At 38.4% G+C, this 12,347-nt stretch overlaps 1 protein-coding gene across 1 annotated transcript in view; it reads right to left on the minus strand.

Annotated features, from left to right (window-relative positions):
- The window catches only part of VPS36 (vacuolar protein sorting 36 homolog (S. cerevisiae)), a 96,930-nt gene that overhangs the window by 40,005 nt on the left and 44,578 nt on the right, over window positions 1-12,347 (minus strand). The window contains exons 4-6 of the mRNA XM_006877428.1: window positions 10,297-10,411; window positions 7,011-7,100; window positions 5,422-5,508 (exon numbers count right to left, since the gene is read on the minus strand). Coding sequence (XP_006877490.1) covers window positions 5,422-5,508; window positions 7,011-7,100; window positions 10,297-10,411 — 292 coding nt within the window. The remainder of the gene's footprint in view (window positions 1-5,421; window positions 5,509-7,010; window positions 7,101-10,296; window positions 10,412-12,347) is intronic.

Consider the following 12,347-nt stretch of genomic DNA (forward strand, 5'->3'; position numbering starts at 1 on the left):
AGACCAGCAGGAAAAATCAGAAACAATAATGGCAGTCTGATTGATTACTACAAGAACAAGTAAGCTGTTTGCCCAGGAGCCATCAAGGCAAGTGGTCGGGTCCCCTCAGAGCAAACTCCCTTCCAAGACTAAGACTCATTCAAGGCAAGTGGTCGGGTCCCCTCAGAGCAAACTCCCTTCCAAGACTAAGACTCATGGATAATACATGAGCAGGCATGCGGTCTGGCTGGTGACCACGCTGGTCACCAATAAGGGGAAGAGAGGGAAAAAACAGAAATGAGGTTGTGAGCTAAGTCCAACCACATTCAACAGACTCCTGTGAACCTGGGTGGAGACCTGGATGGCCAGCAATACAGCAAGACCCAGGGACTCCTGGGCCCAGAGGCAGTGACATGGCCACAGAGGACTAGAGCAGAGAGTGCAGTGTCCAGCTGATATGAAGTGAGGGGAGTTGCACAAGAACACCCATACTTGCAGATAGTACCCACTTGACCTGGCTTCATTGGCTCCACTAGAAGAAGAAAGAAGAGGGGCAAAAAAAGAAGAGTAACCCGCTAAAATTTGATGAACTTTACCTACAGTTATGGATGTAGTAGCTCAAAAGAGGGAACAAATTTTTACTGCAAAGATCACTCCCACACCCCCTCAGTACACAGGGTTGATAGGGATGGGCAAGCTGTTCCACAGGAGAAAGATGAGGCTTTCTGCTCCCGTAAAGATTTACAGCCTCGGAAATCCTGTACAGGGTCACTATGAGACAGAACCGACTCCACGGTACTTAACAACAATAAAGGCAAGAAGTGACTGGTTTACAAGCTTTCAAGAGGGAGTCTAGTTCCAGATGGGGGAGGGGTAGGTAGAATCTCCACTAAATGATTCCCAATCTTTTGGGACCAAGCTGGCGAAAGGAAATGGGGATAGGACTCTTGTGGTACAATAGTGAATAAGTGCCATTAGGACTGACTGTGAGGATCTGAAATGTAGAGGTAGATGCTTTTTGCCAAAAGGAGAGGAGTTATTGATTTTGCAGCCCAGGAGCAGAGGTCCCTGGGACCACCAAATGAGAAGAGTGGAGATCAAGGACCCTACCCAGAGAGGCAGTGACGCCAGGGATGGAGACAGAGACGATGACGTGGACAGATGGAGCGAGCAACTAGGGACACTGAACTCAGGGAGGGAGAGGGGCTATATGCTGACGGCCAGGGGACGGGTTTGTGGGGTGTACCCTTTGGTTATTTGATGATGCATGGAGGGGACTGTAATCATTGCAATGAAATGAAACACAATAGGATTAATGTAAAACTGATGTTCTCCCATGTAAACTCCCATAATCATAATAAAAACTTTAAAAAAGAGAATACTCAAGAGGGTCAACATCAAAAAGAAAAAAAAAAAAAAAAAGGTCACCAACCATTCCTTGGAAACCCAATACAGGGTCGCTATGGGTCAGAACCAATTTGACAGCACTTAACAACAACAAAATCATACCAGAAAGACATATCCATAGATCAGATAAAAACTTAACCTTCGATTTCAAAATGAGCTAAACTGTGTTAAGAAAATGATACAAGATATGAAAGGATAATGTAAAACTAATCTTAGGACAGAATTCAGAAGAGAACTGAAAAGAAAAAATCACCTCAGAAATAAACACTCCACTAGACCGAACATAAATGATGACACTAAGAAAAACAGAAGGTGGAAAAGGAAATTTTTCTAGAGAAAGAGTAAAGATTAAAATCAAAATGAAACACAGTCATGAATAGTAAAGATGGACAGTGGAGCTGCAACATACATGTAACATACAACGTACATGGGAATCCCTGAAAAGGAAAACCTCAACAATTAGTGAACATTATAACACAGAAAAATGTTCCTAAAATGAAAAAAAGAGAAAATATTTTTTAAACTATACATTGACAAAGCACATTGTGTGCCTGAGAATAACATCTACAATAACTAGCACACTAAAATTATTGAATTTCAAAGAAAAAGAAAGAAAATTCTTTGGACATGTAGACAAAAACAACAAGTAACTTATAAGGGGGAAAATTAGATCATCAGTGTTCTTCAACAGTAACACTTCATGCATGCCAGAAAGAAAAAACAATATGAAGTAGCATATTGAAGTCACTCAAGGATTCCAAATCCCAAACCGAGCTGCATGCATAAGGAGCACAAATTATCATCAGCATGCCAGAACTCCAGGGAATACTGTTCTGCTTCCTGAAAAATCTACTAAAGAATGAGCTTCAGACAAGCAAAATAACCAGAGGAGGATCACCTTCGAGTGGATTCCAACCCATAGCAATACTGTATAGGGTTTTCAAGGAGCAGTTGGTGACCTTGAACCACCGACCTTGCAGTTCAAACGGCTTTGCAATCTGACGCATTAACCCACAGTGCCACACCTCCTAATATAAGAAGTTGTTATTGTTGTTGTTGTTGTTAAGTGCCGTCGAGTTGGTTTCGACCCATAGCGAACCTGTACAGGGTTTCCAAGGCTGTAAATCTTTACAGGAGCAAAAAGCCTCATCTTTCTTCCGCGGAGCAACTGGTAGTTTCAAACTGCTGACCTTAAGGTTCGCAGCCCAATTCATAACCACTACGCTACCAGAGCTCCTTAAATATAAGAAGTAGTGAGTATTAACATATAAATCCCAACCTATTGTCGTCCAGTAGATTCCAATTCAAAGCAATCCTGCAGGACAAAGTAGGAATTTCCAGGGCTGTTTATCTTTATGGAGGAGTCCTGGTGTGGCGCTGTGGTTAATGTATTGGACTGCAAAGTGGCTTTGAACTGCAAGGTCGGCAGTTCAAGCTCATCAGCTGCTCCTCGGATACCCTATACAGGGTCGCTATGGGTCGGAACTGACTCGACGGCACTTAACAACAACAATCTTTATGATAAAAAGCTGACCGCCACATCCTTCTCCGCTGTGCCGCTAGAGCTCCATTACTAAACACGTAAAAACCAAAACCAAACCCACTGTCATCAGGTAAACTATGACTTATAGCAGCCCTACATATAAATCTTAACGGAACAGAAAGCCTCATCTTTTTTCTTCAGAGCAGGTTTGAACCAGCAACCTTGCAGTTAGCAGTCCACTGCTTATCCCACAGTGCCACCAGGATCCTTTATTAAACATATAGTTACTTGTAAAATTTTATACTAAATGAAGGCTAAAGAGGAGAGTGTATGTGGTAGCTAAATGCTCAAGCAACAGAAAGTTCACCTATTTTTACTGTGAGAAGAACAGGAGGAATATATATTAAAAATTCTTTTAAATTGTTTTAGTAATTATTTGGTATTGTTGTTGTTAAGTGCAGTTGAGTTGGTTATGACTCATAGCAACCCTGTATAGGGCTCCCAAGGGGTTACTTACGGGTTTGAACTACCAACCTCACAGTTAGCAGTACAGTGCTTATCCTATAATACCACACCAGGACCCATAAAAAATAATATCTGGCGTGGAACTGTAGGATATCAAGGTCAACAGTTCAAACCCATAAGCTCCTTCTTGGAAATCATATACATACAGGGTCCTCTAAGAATTAGGACCAACTCAGCGGCACTTAAAACAACAGCAAAAGTCCTAAATTTGGGTAAGAAGTATCAGTGTGATCTTGTGAAGTATGCTAGAGTAAAAACAATAAATTAATCATTGGTTCTGTCCACTGAAAAGACAACACCAAGCATGAACCTGTAGAAGCCTCTGATTCCAGTTCCCAGTTTATAGGAAATATAGAAGACAAAAGTGTTATATAGACTGAGAATTGGATCCAAAAAGAAGGTATGCTGAAGTTCAACCCCTGTACCCGTGTGACCTTGTTTGGATATAGGATCTTTCTTTGAAGATGTGATCCGCTAGGTTTACATGAGGTCACATCGTAGTATGTGAATCCTAATCACATCTGAGTGGTATCTTATAAAACAGAGCATCGAGGCACACAGAAAAAGATACCATGTGGTGATTGGCAGAACAGTTAGGAAAAGCCTGGAATAATTTCTCTCTCAGAATCCTCAGAAAAGAGCTACCCTACAAAAATTTGAGACAACAAATTTCTGTTCTTTAAAGTCACCCACTTGGTGGTACTTTATTCATTAATGGCAGCTCTAGGAAACTAAGACATAAAGGAACATGTGCGATCATGAAAACCTAGCCCATAGGCCCCTAACTGGTTCAAATGCCTGGGCAAGTCACTGAGAAATTATAAGGAAAACAAAGGAATGAAGACAAAACATTCTATACATTAAACGAAGCTTAAAAGACACATCAAAGTTCTAAAAATGAGTAAAACTAAAACTATAGTTTCTGGAGTTATATGCTTGGCTAATGAAACTATAAAGACTAGGAAAGATGTGTAGCATTTATAAATGTAGTAAACTTCAAGAATATAGTTTATAGCAATATATAATTTACAATAAACACACACACTTTTTAAAGTGTTATGAAACCAACTTGGAACATTTACCCATTACATTAAATATATATTAATAATACACACAATCTTGCCAAAGAGATCAAACATAACCCTAATGAAGCCTCTAGATTCAGCTGCCAATTTTCAGGAAATACACAGGGAATATACCATAAATATATAGTCAGCAAAAACTAGACCATGCACTTCGTAAGTCAAATGCCCTAATTCAAATATTTTGAATTAGGAGATCCATAATAGGTACCCAATAACTATTTGCAATTTAGGCTTTATTTGACTGACATACTTTTTTATTTCAATGCATAGCAGAGTCCAAAGAAGATATGCTGGAGAGACACTGCAACTTAAGAACTGGATTGCTAAACACCAGGTTGGCAGCAGTTCAAATCCATCAGCTGCTTCTCGGAAACCCGATGCAAGGTCACTGAGTCAGAATCGATTCAATGGCACTTAACAACAACAACATATATATAGCATTAAATAAAATTTACTTCTAATTTACTGTCAAAATTTAAATAAAGAATTACTTCATAGCATTCTTTTATAAAAATCAAACACCATTTTCATTGACACATGGAAAAATAATGAGAAGTTTAGGCATATTAACTAATTATAGACTCTAATGCAGAACTGATTTTAACTACATTTCTTTTCCTTTGACCTCAATTTTCTCATATATGATGTAGCTTCATAAACATTATAATGTACATAGTCAGGGCTGTTCTCATAATAAACGTGGTGGGCTGGTTTGAGCAACTCTGTCTCTCTGTCTGGTTCCCAAGTGGTCATCAGCCCAAAACTGTGTGGTATTTGGCTGGGGTTAATGGTCACAGAAAAGCATTCTTCTCTCAGCTAAGCTAGCCCAGATTCCAAAACTATTATATACAGGAACTCGAACTCATTACGAGTATTCTTCAATCAGTTCCATCGACATTTAAAATTTATTCACAATGGTTTAAGAACTTGTGAAAGAATTACCTCAGAAATGTTTTTGTCAGTTTCCTTTCTTTTTTCTTCCAGTTTCCTTTCAATACCTACAATTCCGACAGCCCTTATTCTTCCTGGCTGAAAAACAAAAGAAGAAAGTTAAAAAAAAAAAAAAAATTGGAAGGAAACAAAATCGTTTGTAGCCCACCACATTGTATTTTCAATGGTGGGAAAGGACCTACTGAAAACAAAAACAGCATACAATTACATCTAGCTTCCTTTAAAAACATTTCTTATTATACAGAAAGATCTTTAAGTCATCAAAGAAAAACTTAATATATAATAAATGGCATTATTCTATGTTATACTTTAGCTATAAACTACATGACCCATTCATTTTTGTTTCTTAGTAAGCTACTACACAGAATATTTTTAACAGGGTTTCAAATGTGCAAAAAATAATTGTAGTTAAAATTTGGGCAAATGATAAACTGCCTGTCCATAATTGGCAATTAATATAGATCAGCCTTGCTGAAAGTTAACACTCAGCAATATTGTTCTCTTAAATGTCACTCTTGATTATGAAGAACAGAAATCAATGAGTGGAATCGTCTACCATGATGAGAATTACTCTGGTAAGGAAATATTTATGCTTACTAAGTGTCTCACTGTCTACAGAGCAGTCAGTAAATTAGGTGCTAGAAAAGTAAATTTATAATTAGTGTACTATTATTTTGTTTTTGACATCCAATAATCAGAGTCTTTCCCTTACTGAAGAAGCAAGAAAGCATGGAGTTGAAAATACTGTTTTAGAAATGCCTGGGTCTCCCATGTAAACCCACATAATTCACAATAAAAACTTAAAAAAAAAAAAAAAAAAACAAAACTTAACTGGGGAGTTAGGCTTGCTGACCCACTTGAGCTAGAGCCTTAATGACTTGGGAATGTCCTTTGGGCATTTCTCAGCAGCTCTAAAGGCGCTAAAGGGGCTTTAAGGAGCTCTGGTAGCATAGTGGTTACAAATCGGGCTGTGAATCACAAGGTCAGCAGTTCGAAACTACCAGCTGTTCCGTGGGAGAAAGATGAGGCTTTCGTCTCCCATAAAGATTTACGGCCTCAGAAACCCTGTACAGAGTTGCTATGAGTCAGAACTGACTCCACGGCACATAACCACCACCAAAGAGGCTTTAGAGTCTTGGTGTGGTACTGTGGATTAACTGCAAAGTTGGTTTGAACCGTAATGTCGGCAGTTCAAGCTTACCAGCTGCTCCTCAGAAACCCTATACAGGGTCACTATAGGTCGCAACTGACTCGATGGCCCTTAACAGCAACAACAACAACAAAAAGCTTTGTAACAGTATCTGAGAAATGCAGAGGTCAGACCACGAGGGCAAGTGCCAAAGAGAGGCATGCTTGTGGGCATGACTGAGAAAAGGCTGTCCTGATTAAAGAACTGTGTCCCGAGCATTTCTGGTCCTGATTTGTAACCTGTTAACTATGAGTCTGGTGTCTGAGTCCTGTGTTCCCAGTTCTATGAATTACTGAACCCAGCTGAAAAGAAACTTCTGTAGGAGGGATGGTTGGTGTCATTTTTCTTTTATACAAATAAACCAAAAAATAAATATATAAAAAAGAAATACCTGGGGTCCTCTATTTGTTTGTAATGACTGGGAAACTGGTATATTCTCCCATCTTCTCTGTGTCATTTCCTCGGATAAACGCCTGTAAAACTGTTATGAACAAGCATACACTTTAAAAGAGCCAAGCTGTGGCATCTTCATACAAATCATTACTTAACCTTTTTTTTTCCAGTTTAAGTCTAGAATTTTTGGATACAACAAAAGAAATCAAAGGAAGTTCTTTTCTTAGATCAACCTCAGAGATCACAAAAGAGGGGGAGAAAAAAAAAGGAACTGACCTTACATACAAAGGGGACTACTTTCAAAAAAGAAACGTGACAATGAAATAAATTTACTTTAAACAATCCTGCATCTGTGGATTGTTTTCAATCTATACAGCTAAATAAACATTGTCGTTAGCTGGTTCTGACTCATAGCAACCGTTTGCACAACACAACAAAACAATGCCTGCTCCTGCGCCATCCTCACCATCATTGTCACACTTGAGTCCACTGCTGCTGCCACCATGCCAATTGGTCTCATTGGGGTCTCCCTCTTTTATGCAGACCCTCCACTTTACCATTATGTATGATGCTTTTCTCCAGGGACTGGTACCTCTTGATAACAAGTCCAAAGTTTGAGAGATGAAGCCTTGCCACCTTGGCTTCTAAGGAGAATTCTGGTGTACCTCCTCCAACACAGATTTGCTTGTTTTTCTGGCAATCCACGGTACTTTTAATATTCTTCTCCAACACTGTTACCCAAATGCATTAATTGTACAGTCTTCCTTATTCACTGCCCAACTTTCGCATGCATATGAGGCTACTGAAAATGTCATGGCTTGGGTCAGGCACACCTCAGTTCTCCAACTGACATCTTTGCTCTTGAACATTTTAAATAAGTCTTGTGCAGCAACAGATTTGCCTAATGCAATACATCATTTGATTCTTGACTGCTGCTTCCATGAGTATTGATGGTGGATCCAAGCAAAATGAAGTCTTTGACAACTTCAATCTTTTTTTTATTTATCATGATGTTATTTATTGGTCCAGTTGTGAGGACTTTTATTTTCATTACATTATGGTTCAACCCATACTGAAGGTCCTTGATATTCATCAGTAAGCCCTTTAAGTCCTCTTGTCTTTCAGCAAACAAGGTTGCATCATCTGCATACTGCACGTTGCTAATGAGTCATCCTCCAGTCCTGATGCTGTGTTCTTCATATGGCTTCATTCAGCTTCTCTTATTATTTGCTCAGCGTAAAGACTGAATAAGAATGGTGCGAGAATACAACCCTGGCGCACATCTTTCCTGACTGCAAACCATTCAGTGTCCCCTTGTTCTGTTCAAAAGACTGCCTTTGATCTATGTACAGGTTCCTCACGAGAACAACTACATGGTTCCGGAATACTCATTCTCCGCAATGTTATCCATAACTTTTCAATAAACCAGAATCAATAAAGCATAGGTAAGCATCTTTCTGGTATTCTCTGCTTTCAGCCAAGACTCATCTGACATCAGCAATGAGATCCTTATCCTAACAATGCAGTTTAAAAGCTCTGCCCTGTCAATGTACTCTTGCAGTCATTTTTAAATTACCTTTAGCAAAATCTTACTTGCATGTGATATTAATGATATTTCCTGATGATTTCCACCATTCCATTGGGTCACCTCTTTTTGGAATGGGCACAAATATAGATCTCTTCCAATCAATTTGGCCAGGTAGTTGTATTTCAAATTTCTTGTCACAGTTCCAGGCAAACATTGTTGTTGTTAGGTGCCATCGAGTCAGTACTGACTCACAGTGACCTTATGCACAACAGAACGAAACACTGCCCGATCCTGAGCCAACCTCACTATTGTTGCTACGCTTGAGTCAATCGATGCTGCTGCTTGGTCAATCCATCTCGTTGGGCATCTTCCTCTTTTTCTAAGGGGTAAGATATGTCTATACTAACCTTACCAAACATGATATCCTTCTCCAGCAACTGGTCCCTCCTGACAATATGTCCCAAGTATGAGAGATGGAAGTTTGGCCATCTTGGCCTCCAAGGAGCACTCTGGCTGCACTTCTTCCAACACAGATCTGTTTGTTCTTTTGGCAGCCCATGGCACTTTCAATATTCTCTTCCAACACCATAACTCAAAGCATCAATTCTTCTGTGGTTTTCCTTATTTACTGTCCAGCTTTCACATGCATATAAGGTTATTGAAAATACCATGACTTGGCTCAGGCACACCTTAGTCTTCAGGAAAAATACATAACTATTTTTCACGTTGTTGTTGTTATGTGCCGTGGAGTCGGTTCCGACTCATAGTGACCCTGCACAGGATGTCCAAGGCTGTAAATCTTAATAGGAGCATAAAGCCTTATCTTTTTCCCGCGAACAGCTGGTAGTTTTGAACTGCTGACTGTGAGATTAGCATCCCGATTCATAACCACTATGCTACCAGAGCTCCTTTTCATGAAGGAAGTAGAAAATAATTTGTCTACTTAAAATAAGTAGGTGAAAATGAGGGCTAAGATATGCCTATATTCACAAAAAAATCAAACCTACTTTTCAACTACAGCGAAATAACTTCAGGCACGTGTATTTACTTAGTGCCTATTATGTGAAGAGGACTGGGTAAGGGACTGCAGAGAAAAATAGTAATTTATTATATTGATGGGAAGATAAACAAACATACCTATAAATAAATGCCTTAAGAGCACATTTGAACAATGATTTATCAGTCAGATATATAAACTATTCGAGTGTGAACTAATTTTTGTGTGGAATTCGTCAAGATTAGACTACTTGATTTAAGTCTGTTGAGTTTTCAGACACTAAGACTACTTAGATTACATTGCAGCATACTCAGTCCCTTTAACCAAACTATGTCACTTAAAAATTTACAGTCAGCTAGCATTATTTCCAGCCTCCACTTCTTCCTTGTAACCCTTTATTTCTGTTTTCTGTTCCCACTGTAATCTACACGTCATATCCTCCACTCTCTGGTAAGGTTTAAAATACCATAAAAATTTTATTGTCAAAATATGATTTATTGTAAAAATCTAGTATACTATAGGTGTGGCGCTGTGGACTGATGAATGCGTCAGACTGCAAAGTCGTTTGAACTGCAAGGTCAGTGGTTCAAGCTCACCAGCTGCTCCTTGGAAACCCTATACAGGGTTGCTATGGCTCAGAATTGACTCAATGGCACTTAAAACAACAACATACAATATTGCATTCCATCATATTAACAAGCAATAAAGAAATAAACAGACATACATTTCTGGTCCAACTTTATTCAGATAGAAACTTACCTCAATCTGGCCATGTTCTTTGAAGGAAAGTTTTATGTAGGAATTCTTACTGCTCTGGAATGGACCAGGTTCTTTGTTAGGAGGAGCTGGGTGAAGATGAACTACTATTTTGGCACTAAACAAAGAACAAGTGTAATATATTTAATTGACTTTAAAAATACATCAATTGTATCCTCATAAATTTAAAAATATTTCAGATTACTTTTAAAATTCATATAGAAATGAAAATCACCCTTTAAAAATGTATTAATTAAGGATTAATAAATATTTCAAGAAACTATTTAAAACTATGAAACAAAGGTGATTAATGAATATGTAAACTTACAGAATAAATAAAAAGTAGATCTGCTAAAGTTTGGGTGGTATATGATTAAGGTTCTCTATCTACAGAGTCATCCCCAGAAGTTCTAAGGGGGCTTGTAACTTCTGCCAAAGCATACTACATTAATCATTTGAAAACAAAATGTGAAAACCTATCTGTTTAAAACTGACCAGCTCGTATTTCGTTAAAATTCCACTCCAAACTTAACACGCTACAGCATCATTTGTTGGAAAATGCCACTCAATCAACAGTATGATCTACAAAGTTACCCAATAGCAAAAACAATTCTCAGAATTCATCCTCAAACTGAAGTCTTTGCTCTTTAACACTTTAAAGAGGTCTTATGCAGCAGATTTACCTAATGCAATATCATCATTAAATTTCCTGACTACTGTTTCCATGATGGTTGATTCTTGACTGCTGCTTCCATGAGTATTGACGGTGGATCCAAGAAAAATGAAGTCTCTGACAACTTCCATCTTTTCTCCATTTATCATGATGTTATTTGTTGACTCAGTTGTGAGGGTTTTAGTTTTCTTTACATTGACATGTAATCCATATTGAAGACTGCAGTCTTTGAACTTCATCAGTAAGTATTTCAAGTCTTCTTCGCTTCTAGTAAGTAAGCATGGTTGTGTCATCTACATATCGCAGGTTGTTGATGAGTCTTTCTTCAATTCTGATGCCCATTCTTCTCCACATAATCTAGCTTCTCACATTCTTTGTTCAGCATACAGACTGAACAAATATGGTCAAAGGATACAACCGCCTCAGCACACACCTTTCCTGATTTGAAACCATTCACTATCCCTTTGTTCTGTTCAAACAACTGCCTCTCAGTCTATTCACAAGTGCCTTATGAGCACAATTAAGTTTCTGGAACACTCATTCTTCACAATGTTATTCATAGTTTGTTATGATCCACACAGATGAATGCCTTTGCATAGTCAATAAATAAAGCACAAGTAAACATCTTTCTGGTATTCTCTGCTTTAGCCACATCCTCTTCTGAGTCCAGCTTGAATTTCAAAAGTACATCTCTGTTGATGTACTGCTGCAACTAGATTTTAATTATTTTCAACAGAAATTTACTTGAATGTGATAATATTGTTCGATGGTTTCCACATTCTGTTACATAACATTTCTTTGGAACAAGCCAAATATGGATCTCTTCCAACTGGTTGACCAGGTAAATTGTCTTCTAAGTTTCTTGGTATTGATGAGTGACCTCCTCCAGCGCAGCATCAGTTTGTTGAAACATTTGAATTTGTATTTTATCAATTCCCGGAGCCTTCAGTGAAGCTTGAACTTATTTAAATACCATGGGTTCTGGATTAAAGACCTAAATGTAAATCCCAGAATTATGAAAGGCCATCAATGAAAAATAGGGACAAATGTGAGGGCACTAATTCAGGGAATACACAGACTACAAAACATTTTGAAAACCACACAAACAAAAGCAGACAAATAGATGAGTGGGATATACTAAAAATTAAAAACTTATGTGCATCAAAAGACTTCACCAGAAGAGTTTTACTCTCACACCAACAATAACAGCAAAGATCAAAAATGTAGAGGACAATAAATGCTGGCTGGGAAGTGAGGAGACTAGGACACTCCTGCATTGCTGGTGGGACTGCAAAATGGTCCAACCTCTCTGGAAAGCAATATGGTGCTTCCTCAGAAAGTTGAAAATAGAAATACCTTATGATCCAGCAATCCCTCTACT

This window comes from Chrysochloris asiatica, unplaced genomic scaffold, assembly GCF_000296735.1.
Source record: "Chrysochloris asiatica unplaced genomic scaffold, ChrAsi1.0 scaffold00494, whole genome shotgun sequence".
In the NCBI taxonomy this organism is placed as follows: Eukaryota; Metazoa; Chordata; class Mammalia; order Afrosoricida; family Chrysochloridae; genus Chrysochloris; species Chrysochloris asiatica.